This window comes from Mus musculus, chromosome 9 (genome assembly GCF_000001635.26).
Source record: "Mus musculus strain C57BL/6J chromosome 9, GRCm38.p6 C57BL/6J".
Lineage (NCBI taxonomy): Eukaryota > Metazoa > Chordata > Mammalia > Rodentia > Muridae > Mus > Mus musculus.
In genome coordinates, this window is record NC_000075.6 from 35,201,167 (window position 1) to 35,217,860 (window position 16,694).

The 16,694-nt window shown below is 47.3% G+C and overlaps 3 protein-coding genes across 29 annotated transcripts in view; 1 reads left to right on the forward strand and 2 right to left on the reverse strand.

The window, feature by feature from the left end:
* Positions 1–3,041: 3,041 nt before the first annotated feature.
* On the reverse strand, positions 3,042–10,005 carry Foxred1 (FAD-dependent oxidoreductase domain containing 1). Of its 18 annotated transcripts, none has more exons than XR_379111.4 (11): positions 9,641–10,005; positions 8,779–8,999; positions 8,250–8,363; positions 7,872–7,990; positions 6,726–6,820; positions 6,313–6,414; positions 5,057–5,133; positions 4,694–4,854; positions 4,423–4,524; positions 4,139–4,243; positions 3,042–3,957 (listed from the first exon to the last, which is right to left on the reverse strand). XR_379111.4 is itself a non-coding variant. In XM_030244290.1 (11 exons), exons 5-11 carry the CDS (start codon positions 6,793–6,795, stop codon positions 3,703–3,705), a joined length of 900 nt encoding a protein of 299 aa, XP_030100150.1. In that variant the 5' UTR covers positions 6,796–6,816; positions 7,872–7,990; positions 8,250–8,341; positions 8,779–8,999; positions 9,641–10,005; the 3' UTR covers positions 3,042–3,702. The 18 variants fall into 18 exon arrangements, 14 of the variants coding, with proteins under 14 accessions (XP_030100150.1, XP_030100147.1, XP_011240785.1 ...); XR_003947868.1 differs by lacking the exon at positions 5,057–5,133 and adding an exon at positions 5,192–5,369; XR_379114.4 differs by lacking the exon at positions 5,057–5,133 and adding an exon at positions 5,192–5,369 and having other exon boundaries at positions 4,423–4,552.
* Positions 10,006–10,036: 31 nt separating this feature from the next.
* Srpr (signal recognition particle receptor ('docking protein')) lies at positions 10,037–15,837 on the forward strand. Its single transcript, NM_026130.1, has 14 exons — positions 10,037–10,239; positions 10,826–10,909; positions 11,182–11,345; positions 11,554–11,714; positions 11,964–12,120; positions 12,217–12,370; positions 12,581–12,669; positions 12,771–12,889; positions 13,021–13,107; positions 13,394–13,566; positions 13,652–13,865; positions 14,301–14,464; positions 14,549–14,647; positions 14,772–15,837. The coding sequence occupies exons 1-14, from the start codon at positions 10,123–10,125 to the stop codon at positions 14,898–14,900; spliced, it is 1,911 nt and encodes a 636-aa protein (NP_080406.1). The 5' UTR covers positions 10,037–10,122; the 3' UTR covers positions 14,901–15,837.
* Fam118b (family with sequence similarity 118, member B) overlaps positions 15,799–16,694 on the reverse strand; it is a 50,911-nt gene continuing 50,015 nt past the window's right edge. For 7 of the 10 annotated variants that reach the window (XM_030244005.1, XM_006509938.3, XM_030244004.1 and 4 more), the window contains one exon: positions 16,065–16,581. In XM_030244005.1, coding sequence (XP_030099865.1) covers positions 16,568–16,581 — 14 coding nt within the window. In that variant the 3' untranslated portion in view covers positions 16,065–16,567. Of the gene's footprint in view, positions 16,582–16,694 lie in introns of all 10 variants that reach the window. The other 3 variants (NM_175411.5, NM_194257.2, NM_001286604.1) reach the window with 1 other exon arrangement.

Below are 16,694 nucleotides of genomic sequence, written 5' to 3' on the forward strand. Positions count from 1 at the left end.
TTTTTTTTTTTTTAGCATATCTAAACCCTTTTTTTTTTAAAAGATTTTATTTATTTATTTATTTATTTATTTATTTATGTAAGCACACTGTCGCTGTCTTCAGACACTCCAGAAGAGGGAGTCAGATTTCGTTACGGATGGTTGTGAGCCACCATGTGGTTGCTGGGATTTGAACTCTGGACCTTCAGAAGAGCAGTCGGGTGCTCTTACCCACTGAGCCATCTCACCAGCCCCGAATAAACCATTTCTTATCCTGTTAGGGATAAAAGCTTTTGGGAAAGAGCTGTCTCACACCCACCCTCCACCCCAACCCCCAGCAGCTGGACACCCAGCAGTTGCTCACACTTGGTGGATGGCTCCTTGGCGAGGACATCTCTGCTTCTCCCTTTGGCCTCTGCCCAGCTGTGCTTGTGAAAACTGCCTCTCTTCCAGCCAGGTTCATTTTTGCATCCTGTAAGGAAAGATTTCCTCCCCAATAGCCTAGGCTAGCTTCAAACTTGTAATTAAAATGAATGAATTTTTTTTTCATCTTCCTGCCTCTAAGTTCTGGGATTAAAGGCTTGGGCCACTCTACCTGGCCAAGAAACTGAGGCTGGAGTACCTGCCCACCCAGAGGACCTGAGTTGATGCCCAGCACCCATATCCAGTGGCTCACAGTTGTATGTAACTCCAGCTTGAGGGAAGGACTCCCTTGTCATCTGCCCCCACCCCCAGCATACACGCACAAATGAAATAAAGATTTTACACATTATTATTGCATGTGTGTAGGTCAGAGGGCAGCTTTTGGGAGTTGGTTCTCTTCTACCTTGTTGAGGTAGGATATCTCTTGTCTCCACCATCCTATGTACTCCAGGCTGGCTGGCTCTTGAGGTTCCAGGCAATTCCCCTGTCTCTACTTTCCTGACATATTGAACCCTGGGATTGCACACATATGCAACCATACCATGCATTTTAACTTGGGTTCTGGGGATTGAAACTAAGCTGTCAGGCCTAAATGGCATCTTGAGCCATCTGCCCTACCTCTCATTGCAGTATAAACCCCCTGGGGCCAGGAAGGATCTTTAGGGTCCAGCAGGAATGCTTCGATGGGCAGAGTACAGGAGAAAGTGTGGGGTTGCTAGATTTGGGGACAAAGATGAGGGCTTGGCCCAGCCCCTCATATAGTTGAAAGGGCAAAGCAGATGCAATCACATGTCCATAAAGGCTTTCTCATGAGACAAGATTAAAGCCCTGTGGAAGTAGGGGTTTCCTTAAGCACTGATTACAACATCTATTTCTTTGAACCCTTAGACTGATGCTGTGCTGAAATCACTATGGGGCACTGTGAATGTTGGTGGGTTACATGGACTGATCAATGGAAGAGAGCCACTACAGGATGAATTCAGGCTTCTTAGCAGCGTGGGGTGGGGGGGGGTGGGGTGGGTGGGTGGGAGGAGCCTCTGTGGGACTGAAACCCACAGCTGCCTTGAAGCTCTTTTCAGTTACATAAAAGGCATCTTTAGCAAGTCAATTTCTGCATACCAAAACCTCTTATCTGATTTAGGGGCTATCTTGCTATCTTGAAAGAACTATCACCTAAGCAATTCTCAGCCGTGGGAAACATTATCTCCTGACTAAGATGGGCAAAAGCTCTAAGAAACCTTCAAAGGAATAACCCCATACAAATCTCAGATAACAGTCGCTGACAAAAGGGTACTTCAAAGCTTAGGTGCCATCACTCCAGATTCATGGCAGATACAAAGGTTTGTTAAAAGTCGGCTACAGAGTACCTCTATAATCCAGGGCTAACCAATTCTCTGACCTATCTCTTTAGCCTAAAGCCTGTCCACCCTGTTCATGACAAGACCCTTCTAATATTTCAGCACTACCTTCTGGTGAGTTTTCTTTTGCTTACTGCCTAATTTCTGGCTCTCTTCAAGCCACACTCAGGCTCTATACTCCTAGCTGGCCCATCTCCTCTCCTGTCCCCTCCCCTATATGGTGTCTACCTCTTTTACTTTTTATTTACTCCAAAGGACTTCGGAAGGAGCCATTTTCCTAGGAAGCTCAACTCTGGTTCCCTCTCTTCTGTAACTTCTCTCTGTGCCTTAGATTGCATTCCCTGGTCACCACTGACCTGCTAGGTGCTAAGCCCAGCTGTCATGTGACATATCATTCTAGTGCCTGCTTCTTGTCTTCATGATTCCATTTAACTGGATTTTCTCCTGCCTCATGGGCCACTTTCAGCAATCACCTGTTCTCTCTAAATGTCAGTGGGTACCCCAGCTTTTCTGTGTTGTCCTTAATGCTTTGCTTTCCTTTGTTGATGCCGTTATCACCTGTCTACACTCAGACTGCCCACCCAATTTGTCCAATCACCCCTCACACCTCCCACAGGCACTTTTCTTTCAGTTTGTCCCACACCAGACCACTCATTTTGCTGTTCTTCCCTCTGTCGTTTTGGTAAGAATGGTGCCTGTTTGACTATTAAGCCAGAAACTTGGGAAACACTGACTCTATTTCATGTTCATTGTCACATTGCTCCACGGGTTTCCCACCAAGACTGTTATCTGTTAAGTAGACTAAACAGCCTTTGTCTACAGCCTGCTTCCTGCTTTGCTATCTTTGTTCTCTTCAAGGGGACCAGTGACTTCCCCCAGCTCCTCTCTGTTGGTGCTGAGGATCACATCCAGGGCCATCCACTTGCTAAGCAAGCACTCTACCACTGGGCTACACCCTAGCCAGACAGATTTTTAAAAAGAAAATCCGATCATGTTGCTTCCATATTTAAAAATCTGCTGGGTTTCTGCCGAGGTGAAATCCAAGCTTCTCAGTGTGGCTCTTCAGATCCTGGCTCCTTCTTTCCCCAAAGCTCCATGATCCAGTCAGAAAGCTACTCTGAATCCTGCTATAGACTGAATGTGGTAGTCAGAAGCTGGAGGTTTATAGAAGCTAACTAGAACCATTTCTTTCCCTAGAACCACTGCTCCTGTAACAGGATAGTAGCTTGCAAACAAGATGCCTCCCACAGAGGATCTAAGAAACACTCTCAAGAGGCTGCCTTTTTTTTTTTTTTTAAGATTTATTTATTTTATGTATGTGAGTACATTGTCACTGTCTTCAGACAGAGTAGAAGAGGGTATCAGATTCCATTACAGATGGTTGGTTGTGAGCCACCATGTGGTTGCTAGGAACTGAACTCAGCACCTCTGGAAGAGCAGTCAGTGCTCTTAACCATCTCTCCAGCCCCCAAAGCTGCCTTTTTAATGGCACAATACTTCAAAAGCTTCTACCATGAGAAGAAAAGTAGGAAGAACATAAGGCCAGATTAAAGAACAGGTTAATAGACAAGTCAATAAATTTGGGCCAGGTTATCCTAGAATGTTCTGTGCCTTGGCTCTGGTCAGATTTCTCTGCATCAGCACCAGGAAGGAGGCCAGTCCTGGGCACCATGCCTGGGATGCCAGCTGAACTGTTTAGGTAGTGAAGCAGCCTAGGCTACAATCAGTCCTAGGCTCCCACTTCATCACTTTCCACTGGTCTGGGTCTTTGTGCCTATGCTCATTCCATGTCCAGAGACACCGGGGAAGAGGCCTGGTTTAAGGGATGGTGAAGAAAGGGATGTATCCCTGGCACAGTGCTGGGGAGACTCAGACAGTGACCAAAGCCAGCGTGAGACAGAGTGATGCCTGGGCTGGTGAGGCCCAGAGACAGTTTTCACACTCAGAGGATATTGTACTCCTGTAACTTCTCTCCTAAGTAAAAGCGGGTAAAGAGGAAGGGGCTCATGTCGATGGTCTTAAAGTGACCCTCTAGCATGATTTCTGCCACAGCGCGTCCGATGCCAGGTGCATGCTGAAGCCCACGACCACTGAAGCCCGTAGCAAAGTACATGTTGACAACTAGTGGGTGGGGGCCCACCACGCCATTCTGGTCAAAAGTATTGTAGTCATAATAACCAGCCCAGGCACTCTGTACCTGCAGGTGCAAAAGATGCTGAGGTTCTTGGTAAAGCCAGACATGCTCAACCCACACCCTTGCTCAGGATCATCTGCTAAAGGGCCCATGTGATGGGATAGATCCAGTAGGTTTCTTAGCAATTGTTAGTTGGAGGGAACACAACAGATCAAAACAGAAACAATTATTCCCCTTTAGTTACCTCCAGAGTCTTAAAAGATGGCACCCTCTGGACCAAATGAGGCCACACTTTGTTCTGGAAGAAGTCATGGTCCACATTCAGATTTGTTGGGTCTGGTTCTTCCTCCTAAGTAAGAGGTAAAGACAAGGTTTCTATATTGCTTGGAATCAAGATCTGATTCCTATAATCAATCCCTTCAGTGGATTCCAATTCTAACGCGAAGGAGAGCAAAGCCTCCCCACCACTTCCCAATGGCTTGCCTCTTTAATGGCATCTTGTTTATGTCTCCTTGAAACTTAACTTACCTCAGTAGGACTACAGCCACCTAGGTAGTTGCTGCCCAATCCTTCCCGTCGGAAATAGACTCCACTAATGTCTGCAACCAACGGTGTCTCCAGACCTGGTCCCTGTGGGCAGTGCCATAAGTGCACATACCTGTCACGATCAGGTGAGTTATGACATTGCAGGAATAACACTCACCAACCCTCTGCCCAGACCACACTTGTACACACACAAATACATCCTAAACTTTTGTAACAGTTCTTTTTCATCCTTAGCTGCCCTGACGGTAGCTACCTTTTCCTTGGCTCCACAGGTAGCTTGGTGCCCTGGAGGGTGCCAGGAAGTCCCTTCCCAACACCAGCCAGCTCTGCAATTTTCCCAGACCAGGCTCCTGCAGCATTGATCACTACAGCACATTCTACTGGTTGATACTCCAGGCTCTTGTCCATTTTCACCTGTAGGAACCAGAGGGTAAAAGGAAGGAAGTTGGGCTGTGTGTGAGGGAAATAAGGGCACACAATGGATCCTGACATGTTTATTTCCCTTTAAGCCCAACTTTTATCAGTGCTGTAAGCAGGTAGAAGACCGACATCTGAGTAGATTATCTCCCTTCTTGCCCTCCACTTTATAAAAAGCACAATACAACTTGGGATTTACATGGACATTGTTGATCCTTCTCAAGACTACATGTTCCCCAGTTGGGGTCTTCATTGGGGTAGATGAAGTGATGAAACCTGCAGGGAGGAAATTAAAAATTAAGCCCTTCAGGAAGGGTTAGCTCAGGGTATATACCTAGTATGCATGAGACCCTGGGTTCTAGCTCTAGTGTTCCAATCAACATATACTGATGGGCCATTTGGGGCAAAGCAGAGAGCTATGAGTGAGCTGGACTTCCTCCCATGTTTCTCCCCTCAGGAGACTCTCCCTGTGTCTGTCTGATGTCTCCTGAGCAGCTGCAGAACAAGTTTTCCTGGATAAACAGACACAAAGATAAACACAAAGACACAAAATGGTGGTTTGATTGAGAATGGCCCTGTAGGCTCATATTTGCATGCTTAGTCCCCAACTGATGAACTGTTTGGGAAGGATTTGGAGGTGTGTCCTTGTGGGAGGAGGTGTGTCACTGTGAATAGGTCTTGAGGTTTTAAAAGCCCATACTAGGCCCAGTGTCTGTCTATCTTTCTCTCTGCCTGCTGCCTGTGGATCAGGATGTAGTTCACAGATACTTCTTTTGCATCATTTCTGCTGCCACCATGCTCCCTGCCATGATGATACTGATGGATTGATCTTCTGAAGCTCCGAGCATCCCCTAGCTGAAATCTTTCTTTTATAAGAGTTGCCTTGGTCATGGGATCTCTTCAAAGCAATAGAACAGTAATTAACACACACACACACACACTGCCCTTAAGGGAAATAGGGGGTCATTCTGGTTTCTTTTGAGAAAGGGTCTCATGTAACACAGACTAGTCTCAGACCTCCTATGTAGTAGAGAATAACCCTCAACTTATTATTTTCCTGCCTGTACCTCCAGAGTTCTGGGATTACAGGCATGCAGCACTGTGCCCAGTTTATGGGGATATAACCCAGGGGGATGGATCTTAGGGTTTCATGCATGCTAGGCAAGCACTCTACCAATAGCCACACTCCTGGCTCCGCAACCACCACTGCTCATTCAAGGAAAGAAAATGGGAAGGATCAGTGCTTTTCCATGGACACTCAAGAGATATCAAGAAACCCAAATAAACTTGGCTATCCAGGAATAGGGCAGTGTAGTGAGAAGAAAGCTGAACTGCTTAGCAGAAGATGGCCTCTCACACCAACCCTAGGTGAGCCTGTGAGCAGAAAGGCAGAGCCTGGGCTAGGCCTTGTCCTAGGTATAAGACATAGCAGAGGGAATGAGACTTTGGACTCACGTGTCACCTCTCCCTGGCAGAAAAAGACTCCCATTGACTGGACCTTTCGACGAAGACCCTGGAGCAAAGACCAGGCATCAAACCAACCTTCATCCTCCAACCCTGACATAAAGAAAAAGAAAACTCATGAAGCCCTGGTACCCTCCTTTTCCCACTGTATAACCCCCCCCACACACACACACACACACACTTCTTTAGGGCTTTAGAAGCAGGGAAAGTCATCTTGACCAACTCTACTAGAGTTCAGTCATGCTGAAGGCCAGAGAAGTAGCATGGTTTGGGGCAGACCCTGTTACTCAGGAGGAAAGTGGTCCTCCTTCAGTATGGAGATGGCACACTGAGCCTTCCAACCCAAGGAGCCTTCAATCTCCATCTTCAGGGAAAGAAAGACGTGCTTTGATGGTGAGCCTCACCATAAGACGCCAGAGCTACTCCTTCTACGTTTATCCAGGGAAACTTGGTCTGCAGCTGCTCAGGAGACATCAGGCAGACTTTGGCTCCTTCCTGCCTAAGAGAAATGTGTGCATCTCAGTTAATGTGTTAGGGAGAATATTCTGAGGGGAGAAACATGGACCCTGACTCCAGGAGAGGACGTCCAGTTCACTCAGTTCTGTCTGTCCCAAATGCCCCATTTCTCTTGACTGCTGGATGTGAAGGCTCATTTTTCCTTTTCTACATTCCTCTCTCCCTTCAGTACTCTCAACTCCTTGCCCTACTCTATCTCCTTTCACAAGATGGTGGGGAACCACGCACCACTGCCTCCTGTAAAACACTTTCTTCTCTGCTGCCTAGCACAACCTTGTCCCTCAGAATGAGTGTCTCCTCTAGAACACTAACTGGCCAGGGAATCAGAGTGCCAAGAAACACTCCTATGAGCCAGTGTCTAGTTTAAACTGAGGCTCAATGCCAGCTTTACTAGATCTTGTCCCAGTTTCCCCACATGTAAAATGGGATGTTCTGATTAAATTAATTAATGAGTTAGCATCCGCAGACATTTATCTGGTTTCACTAGTGAGATTCACAGCATATCAGAAGAGAGCCTGTGCATACCATATCACAAAGATGTTCAACCCTTAATTGATGTGAAGCTCAATGTGCTAAGGCCAACCTGCTGCCTACTTTTATTTGTGGACCACACTCAATTATTTCTATGTTTTTTGTCTGTGGCTACTTTTGTGCTATAATGGCAGAGCAGAAAAGTTGAAACAGAGACAAAATGACAAGAAAACCTAAAATATTTACTGTCTGGCCCTTTATAGAATTTGCTGATCCCTAAATTAGGATTCTTGTTAGAAGCCCAGTACCCTGGCCACTCCCTAGAGATTCTGGTTTGTTAGGTTTGGGAGTATCTTACATGGGTGCTAAGTGTCCACGACTGGGCGATAGTCCTCGTCATGGGGCCTTGAAGGTTAAATAGGCCCATTTTTCCTGATAATAAGAGCTACTAATGAGGAGATTCTTATGACTTGACCTTCAGCTTCCCGATTTCTAACTTGGTATAAGAGCTCAGTGAAGTATGTGAAGCCAAGAAGCAGCTCAGGGCAGTGCTGGGCACCCACCTTTGCATTTTCACATTGTTTTCCAAGGTGGCAGCATCCTTTTCTGAAGCTAGCAAGAGACAGCCGGAAGGGTTGAACTGAAGTTCCACAGGAGGAGCATCCACCACAGCCAGGTACTCCTGAGTGCAAAGAAAAAGAGCTGCTCTCCAAGGAGGCTGACAAAAGGGAACCTCCCTGGCCTCACCACAGCTCCAGGAGCAGTGGCCCAGATCAGGACAAACCCTTCTCTAGGCACCAACACTGGAAGACAGTCAAGGATCCCAATATCTTGTTGCCTCAAACACACTCTTCTCCTTGGTTCCCCTTACCAGCTAGGCTACTGATCTCTGGGCTAAAGAAGGGACTCCCACCCCAGCCTTCAAATCTTACTGTACATACATTTATGTTCCGGAGAAAGTTGATTGAAAAGAGTGAGAGCTGGACATTCTCAGGCACGGAAAACTGCTGCCAAATCCCGCCCACAGAAGGCCCTGTGGAGGAAGCCCGTGAATACTGTGAAAAGAAAAACCGACGTAGACTGTCATGATGTAATATATAATGGAATCCTGCAATGGAAGCTGTCAGTTATACATTTAAATGCAAAGGGGAATCATTTTTCAAGGAGCAAGTATGGGTAAATGTTCTGGAGCACGTGTAATCGGAGCACTTGGGAGGCACAGAATGGAAAATGCTGAGTTCAGGGCCAGCTTCAGCCATATATTGAAACCCCATCTCCAAAGAGATTAAACAACAGTAGCAAAGTCTCTTCCCCTTCCCCAACAAAACAATGTTATTGCTGCGGGTCTTTGTTGAGGGAGGAAGAGCCTGGAACTATTTCTTAAGCTCCAAAGTCCAAAGCACAGTCCCTGCCCTCAATGCCACAGTCTGTGTCCTCAATAAGATGACTGCCCTTACTCCCTGACCTCACCGTGTGGTCCTGCTCCACCACCAGCACCCGAATGGCACCTCTTCTACTCTCCAGCTTCTTCAGCCAAAAGGCCACAGACAGACCAAGAATCCCACCTCCTATGATGACCACATCCGCCTGTTCTGGGGGCAGGTGGCTGGTGTCATACAGCACTTCATATTTCTTTCCAGGCAGGATGGAATCAACCTTCTTCTTAAAGTCAGACACCTTTGCATCCCAGTCTGCAGGACATAGTTACAGTTAGATGACTTATGTTCTTTTCTGCGTGGTTGGGGGTTGGAGGATGGGTACAGGAAAAGGGGGGCTGAAATAGGCATTTGGATTGCCACACCTCCAATGTCATCCTTTCTCATAAGATCAACTCATATGCAGCAGTATTGTTAGAACTTTGTTGTTTGGTCTTTGTCCCACCAGGCCCCAATATCATGGATCTCTAACACTGGAAGATTCAACTTCCTGAAATTACTTTCTGTTTCCCCATCAAGCGAGATGTGACTCACATTATTTAGCTCTTGCAGATCTCTCTCCCTCCTGAACCCCATTCTCAGATATGCCAGGCCCAGGGAACGAGTCCCTAGTATACTTCATACTGCACAGCCTTCTAAAGCCGGGCACCTTTGTAATGGTTTCTTATCCTTATCCATCATCGCCAGCAAGCTTCCATTTATATGGCATTGTCCACTGGGAAGTGCCTCCTTGAGAGCCATACACTTGCCTCGGCTCTTTGACCTTTAGTAGGCAAGCCTACCCCTTCCCCCAGCTAACTCGCTGTCCCGCCCGCACGAGGCAGGGGGTCGAACCTTGAAGGTCACATCTATGGAGGGTTTGGGCTCCCCAGAACCACTGCTGCCCTCAGCTTTACCCAGAGTAAAGCCTCCTTTGCGTGTGCGTAGCCCCCGGTATGGGAGGCCCGGGCCCAAGCCAAGACGCAGCGCTCTGCGAAACATGGCCTTAGAGCCCGGCTTCTTTCAGCTTGAGGTGGGTTCCCCTCAAGCCGACTCTGTCCTTCCTGTCATCGGTCCGCGCCACGGGGAATAGACACGAACGCGCCGATTAGCCGGCAGTGCTCTTCAGGCTCCACCCCTCCACGCTATAGGGGAGCTATCGCCTCTGGAGTCCCGCCCCTGTGTGCTATTGGTCAGGCTTGAGTCTACGTCATCTCGCGCGCCCTGAGCGGGAAAGGGGCGGGACCACGGAGGCTCGTAGCGGAAGTGCGGCTGAACCGGTTTCCGGGGGCTGCTGGTGTGACGTGTCCCGCGCTTGGCGCAGCAGGAAGCGGCGGCGGCGGACGCGGCCCGAGTTCCCGGCCCCGGTCTCGGCCTCAAGTCTTCTCCCGCTTCCGTCATGCTTGACTTCTTCACCATCTTCTCGAAGGGCGGGCTTGTGCTCTGGTGTTTCCAGGGCGTGAGCGACTCGTGCACCGGGCCCGTCAACGCGTTGATTCGTTCCGTACTGCTGCAGGTACCACCCCCGCGGGGCAGAACTCCGGGCTGTCGTCCCTCAGACCCAGACTGTGGTCCCCTTTCCAGTAGTCACTCCGCACTTTCCGTTCTGATCTCCTCAAACTGGTCGGTTACCGGCCACCCAGGATCGACTTCCTTGCCTGGATCACAGTATCCCGAAACTTTGCGACGCCCCCCACTCCTCCCGTTTCCGGGGCTCTAGCCACGTTCTGGCGTCCTAATGGACTCGAACTCCCTCTCCACTCATCCGAGCAGCGTGGTTTTCTGCTGTTTTGACGTTGGGTGAAACTGTGGATGCGAGAACACCTTTCAGGAACAGTAGATGGTTCACAGCTGCTAGAAGATCTGATTGTTTATATATGACTGTTTACTTCCTGGCTCCCACGTGTCCTGTCTCCTGTCCCAGCTTTACCCCTTGTCCTTACCTGGTGTCTGTCTGTCTGTCTTTTTTTCTCACGGGGTGCTAGAAATGTCCCAGAACTCCCTTGTTGAGGGCAGGATTATATCTGGTTATTTCCCAAACGTAGTCCAAAGTCTGGTTTTGCTGTGGATGTAGCCTGACTGCTGAAACGCTCTTTTTCCAGGAACGGGGCGGTAACAACTCTTTCACTCATGAGGCTCTCACACTCAAGTATAAACTGGACAACCAGTTTGAGCTGGTGTTTGTGGTAAGTGGGGGTATGTTAGAAAGACAAGTTATGTTCTCAACAGCATCCCCACTGATGAACCTAATTAATTGTGGGTATTGTGTATGTGATAAAGTGATAGAAAAAAGTTAGGAATGTGGAGGGGAGAAAGCAAGCGACTTCTGGGTAAGATTGTAAGCTTGGCTCTCCCGGGGCAGGAAACCTATCTCTGGAGGCTTGGGTTGAGTTGGCTTCCTTCCATTCTGGGCTGGCATGTAAGGAGATCTATTGGCTCCGTCTCCTTCCATAAACAGGTTGGCTTTCAGAAGATCCTCACGCTGACCTATGTAGACAAGTTGATAGATGATGTGCACCGACTGTTCCGGGATAAGTATCGCACAGAGATCCAACAACAGAGTGCTTTAAGTCTATTGAATGGCACATTTGATTTCCAAAATGACTTCCTGCGGCTCCTTCGGTGAGAGGCTTTCCTCCGTTCAAAGGGAAAATTTTCATGATTTAAGAGTGCCTGCCTGTCGGTGGCGCATCAATATTTACATGGGTTCAAACCAGTCACATTTTGTAGCTTGTTTCTTATAGTCCTTTTGATATGTGGGATCTTTTTCTTAAGTCAGAGTTGTCCTCTTGTATGGGTAGAAAGACCAACTAGTCTCTTTTCTCTTTAGTGAAGCAGAGGAGAGCAGTAAGATCCGTGCTCCCACTACCATGAAGAAATTTGAAGATTCTGAAAAAGCTAAGAAACCTGTGAGGTCCATGATTGAAACACGGGGGGAAAAGACCAAGGAAAAAGCAAAAAACAACAAAAAAAGGGGGGCCAAAAAGGAAGGTGTGTTTGAGTTTCCTGACCCTGCTAGGGCATACAAGATGTTAGCATAGTATTATAAAACTCTGTGGTACTCTTTGACATTGCTAGCCTCCTTTAACTTAATGCTCACCACCCTATCACTCCCTTGAGGCATTGTAGTCTCCAAGGTGTTTGGTCCAAGTTGCTCTTTAGGATTTGGAAGAACTGTAGTTATTACCTGGGTGGTTGGGATTTATGTTTCTTTTCCTCCAGTGAGGTTTCTTTTAACAGGTTCTGATGGCACTTTGGCTACTAGCAAAACAGCCCCTGCAGAAAAGTCAGGTCTCTCAGCGGGACCTGAGAATGGAGAACTTTCCAAAGAGGAGCTGATCCGTAGGAAGAGAGAGGAGTTCATTCAGAAGCATGGCAAGGGTCTGGACAAATCCAGGTCAGCACTGTTACCCTGTCTCTGGTGACTGTTACCCAGCTGTGCTGGGGCCAGGGGACTCTCCTCTCATGTTCCTTCCTATGTCATCCTTTGCAGTAAATCTACAAAGTCAGATACTCCAAAGGAGAAGGGCAAAAAAGCACCCCGGGTGTGGGAACTAGGTGGCTGTGCTAACAAGGAAGTCTTGGATTACAGTACTCCCACCACCAATGGAACTCCAGAGGCAGCCCTTTCTGAAGATATCAACTTGGTAAGATGCATAAAGGTCAGAGTGAAGATCACCATTGGCCAGAAATTGGGAAGGAAACATCTGGAGGGTATATCTGGATTTGAGAGAGGAATGAACTATATGTGGGTTTTTCTAAGGTCTCAAATAATGTTGCCAGGGTATATCCTGGGCTCTTCCCCTCAGCTGTTAGTGTTCTTGATCACACCTCTTTTCTTTGCCTGTGTTCTCTAGATTCGAGGAACTGGGCCTGGGGGACAGCTTCAAGATCTGGATTGCAGCAGCTCAGATGATGAAGGGGCCACTCAAAATACCAAGCCTAGGTAGAAGGATTTCAGGTGGGAGGTGGTGTGGATGCAGAATTGATGACCCATACCTCCTGCCTGCTGGCCTAACGCATACTTGTGATCTTCTGTAATTGTAGTGCTACCAAGGGAACTCTGGGTGGCATGTTTGGGATGCTGAAGGGTCTGGTGGGTTCCAAGAGCTTGAGTCGAGAAGACATGGAATCTGTGCTAGACAAGATGCGTGATCATCTCATTGGTGAGTCTGGAGGACTGGCTTGACTGACGGACTATGACATAGTTCATTAGGAATAGAACCATTTTCTAAGCTGTGCTCTTGAGACCCGATCATTGTTAGCTCGGAACTCACAGCTGTCCTTCTCTTCTCAGCTAAGAATGTGGCTGCTGACATTGCTGTCCAGCTCTGTGAATCTGTTGCCAACAAATTAGAAGGGAAAGTGATGGGGACATTTAGCAGTAAGTATCTCCACAAGTCACAAAGTGCTCGTGCGTCTCAGAGGTGATGCAGTCAGACAGCTTTGGTATGTGCCTTTTGGCACACATGTTTGAGTTCCCAAACTTCTATGATAGAACAGCCTTTAGGACCTAACAGGACAGTTAATTGAGATAATAAAGTAATAGAACAGTGTGATCTGAATTCTGAGGGAAAACCTACTATGGTCTTAACTCCATTAGTTCAGAAAGATGTTGGGTATCAAGTATATTTGACTTTATGATTGAATCCATCCATCCCCCTTTTAAGCTGTGACTTCAACAGTCAAGCAAGCTCTCCAGGAATCTCTAGTACAGATCCTACAGCCACAGCGTCGTGTAGACATGCTCCGGGATATCATGGATGCCCAACGTCGCCAGCGCCCTTATGTTGTTACCTTCTGTGGTGTTAATGGAGTAGGGAAGTCTACCAATCTTGCCAAGGTCAGCTCAGTTCCACAGCCTGCTTTTCCACCCTGTGCTTTCGAATCCTGGGTCTAGGTGACAGTTTTCTTTAACTTTTTTGCAGATTTCCTTTTGGCTTTTAGAGAATGGCTTTAGTGTCCTCATTGCTGCCTGTGATACATTTCGGGCTGGGGCTGTTGAGCAGCTTCGTACACACACCCGGCGCCTGACTGCCCTCCATCCCCCCGAGAAGCATGGTGGCCGTACGATGGTGCAGTTGTTTGAAAAAGGCTATGGCAAGGACGCTGCTGGCATTGCCATGGAAGCCATTGCCTTTGGTACAGTGTGGGGACCAAGGGGGCTTGTGTCCTTGTCCTGGGAATTTGCACAGACTAAGGCTATTACTAGAGAAGTCAGGGTAAATTACTTGTGTGGGTGGTTTTGGGTAGTAATGTGTGTAAAGGAAAGCTGGTGTATCCTAACTGTAAACCTGAATGTGGTCTTTTTCCTACTTCTTTCCTTTCCCTGAATGGTTTTGGTGGTGGCCAAGAATAGGACAGGTTTTTCCTTACGTTACCTTGTAACCAAATCCAGAGTCTGGGCAAGTAAACAGGATAGGCTTTTCAAATAACCCACACTTGGACATCTTAGGAAGCTGGCAGTGAGCATGGGTGACAGTTGGGTGACTTTTCACATAGCAGTGTAGGAAGTCTTGAGAAGTTGGTAGTGTGAGTGAGTTACTTGCTTGGAGTTGACTGCTTTTCTCTTTCTAGCACGTAACCAAGGCTTTGATGTGGTGCTGGTAGACACTGCTGGCCGCATGCAAGACAATGCCCCTCTGATGACTGCCCTGGCCAAACTCATTACTGTCAATACACCTGACTTGGTGCTGTTTGTAGGGGAGGCCTTAGTAGGCAACGAAGCTGTGGATCAACTGGTGAGAGGGTTTGGGCCCAGTTCCCTTTAGAACTTAAACTTTGGCAAATTAGATGGGTTCTTATGTTACCTTTTCACTTTCTAGGTCAAGTTCAACAGAGCCTTGGCTGACCATTCTATGGCTCAGACACCTCGGCTCATTGATGGCATTGTTCTTACCAAATTTGACACCATTGATGACAAGGTAAAAGTGGATGACTGGATAATGAGACTGGGAAGGAGGAATGGCTGACTTTAAAGGAAATGGAGGCGTTGAGTGAAAACAGGGCTTGAGTTGATTGATTGGCCATCCATTTTCTCTTCTTCAGGTGGGAGCTGCTATCTCTATGACATACATCACAAGCAAACCCATCGTCTTTGTGGGTACTGGCCAGACCTACTGTGACCTACGCAGTCTTAATGCCAAGGCTGTGGTGGCTGCCCTCATGAAGGCTTAATGTGGCTCTTGCCTAATACCAAATCGCCGCTTGCCCCAAGTCCCTATTCCTATATCAAGAATGTGCTTTAGAGTATGTGAGCAACTTGTCTTCAGTGTAGTACAAAGGCAGAGTGAGGGGAGCTTTGGAGACTTGCAGCTCCTTCTAACCCAATCCTTTGTTCAGCCCTACCTCCTTCTGCAAGGAGGGCCTAATCATGTTACAATCACTGCCCAATGACCCTCCCTCTTCCTACTCAGGCATCCCCTTCACTCTGCCTACAGACTCCATATCATAGCTTTGACCAATGGTTGAAAAACCCAACACCTGGAGTGTTGCTAACTAGTGTGATCACAGAGCCATGGTGAGATAAGGAGCAGTTTGAGGTCCCAGCTCTAATGGCTTAATTCCAGAGCCAGCTCTGGATCTTAATGGCATCTATCTAGAAGAATACAGCTTCTGGGTCCCTGGTGTCAGGATGACAGCCACCTCACTGTGGCAGTGATGGTGGCCCATTCTTAATTGCTGCTAATTATAAATCTGGTGATGAACTCTACACCCGATTGTTGCCCCAAAGCATCAGTTAGGCCTTGTTACAAATGAGTGAAAGGCGAGTGCCCACTTCTCTCAGAAACACGGGGAGCAGAGTTGCCTTCCAACCTGTGCCTGCTCCCAAAATCTAGATGGAAGCTTTGCATGTTTCCTTCCTGGGAGAAAGGGATTGTTGAGAAGGATTCCTGTTGTCCCGTACCCACCCCACCCTCAGCCTCCTGGGCAGGTCCTGGCTTTTCCTCATTCTCTTCTACAGTGCCTGGTAGACAAGTGCTACGTTGAAGAACACAAACCTCTTGTTAAGACTTGTCCTGTAGTTTGGTATTACAGATGTGCTACTAGTGCAATAAGGTGAAGGCTGTCTGCCCAGAGAAATACATAATTTATATAAGAAAATAAATTTCATAAAGAAATTGCCTCTTAGGTTCATATTATTTTATACAGGATATAAAATAAGAATGCTAACTCATACTAACTATATAGTTCTTGAGCTTCTTTTTGGCAAGGGCATGATAGGAACTAGTAGTGCTCTAAGGAATTGGGTAAGTGCCTGTCCTGAGAAGGATCACCACCCTATGATGAAAATAGAAGAATGCCAGTTTTTAACAGTAACTCTTCAAAGTAGAGCCAGAGTTCTGGCAAGTAAATGAACAAGCTTTTAATACAGCTCAGTTATGTAAAATACTGTACACTGTAAAAGATCTAGAAAACTAGAGCTTCAAGTCATGTTTTAAAAAAGCCATAAGCTCAATTGAAAAACCAAGTGGAGTACAAAACTGCAACAAGAGCCCACTGACTCCATGACTTCTTGCTCCTCAAGTCCTGCAGAGCTGCAGCCATAGCCAGGAGTCATCACATTGGTCTGCTGTGTAGATAAGCCTGTCCAGTCTTGGGGTAGGTAGGAGCTGCATTGGGTCCTGATGTCATTGGGTGTTAAACTGGACCAGGCAGCAGAGTATCAAGAAACAGCCAGCATGAAGGGAAGGTGCAACACTGCCACCCCTATTCTACCCCAGGCTTCAACTTCTGGGTATTGGTACTTCCTGGGAGCTCTGTTGAGTTCTTGCAAGTTTGCTTGTTAACACATCCACAGGAAGGCCCCACAGCATGGTCTAGTGGTGATTTCTCCAGCTTGCTCAAGTACTACAGCCTATGGAGAAACAAAAGACAATAAAGTTCCATAGAGCAAGTCTACATATCTGAAGCTGCAGGTGTTTAAATCACTCAGTCCTAACTTTTCAGAAAGAGCAGATTCAAAGAATC

Coding starts and splice junctions, on each gene's coding strand:
- Foxred1 (NM_172291.2), bottom strand. CDS start 9,725: ATGTTTCGCAGAGCGCTGCGTCTTGGCTTGGGCCCGGGCCTCCCATAC. Junction 8,364..8,778: donor TGGTGGAGCAGGACCACACG/GTGAGGTCAGGG, acceptor TTCTTTTCACAG/TATTCACGGGCTTCCTCCAC. Junction 4,244..4,422: donor GTGGCTGTAGTCCTACTGAG/GTAAGTTAAGTT, acceptor CCTCTTACTTAG/GAGGAAGAACCAGACCCAAC.
- Srpr (NM_026130.1), top strand. CDS start 10,123: ATGCTTGACTTCTTCACCATCTTCTCGAAGGGCGGGCTTGTGCTCTGG. Junction 12,371..12,580: donor TTTCTGAAGATATCAACTTG/GTAAGATGCATA, acceptor TGTGTTCTCTAG/ATTCGAGGAACTGGGCCTGG. Junction 13,108..13,393: donor AGTGATGGGGACATTTAGCA/GTAAGTATCTCC, acceptor CCCCCTTTTAAG/CTGTGACTTCAACAGTCAAG.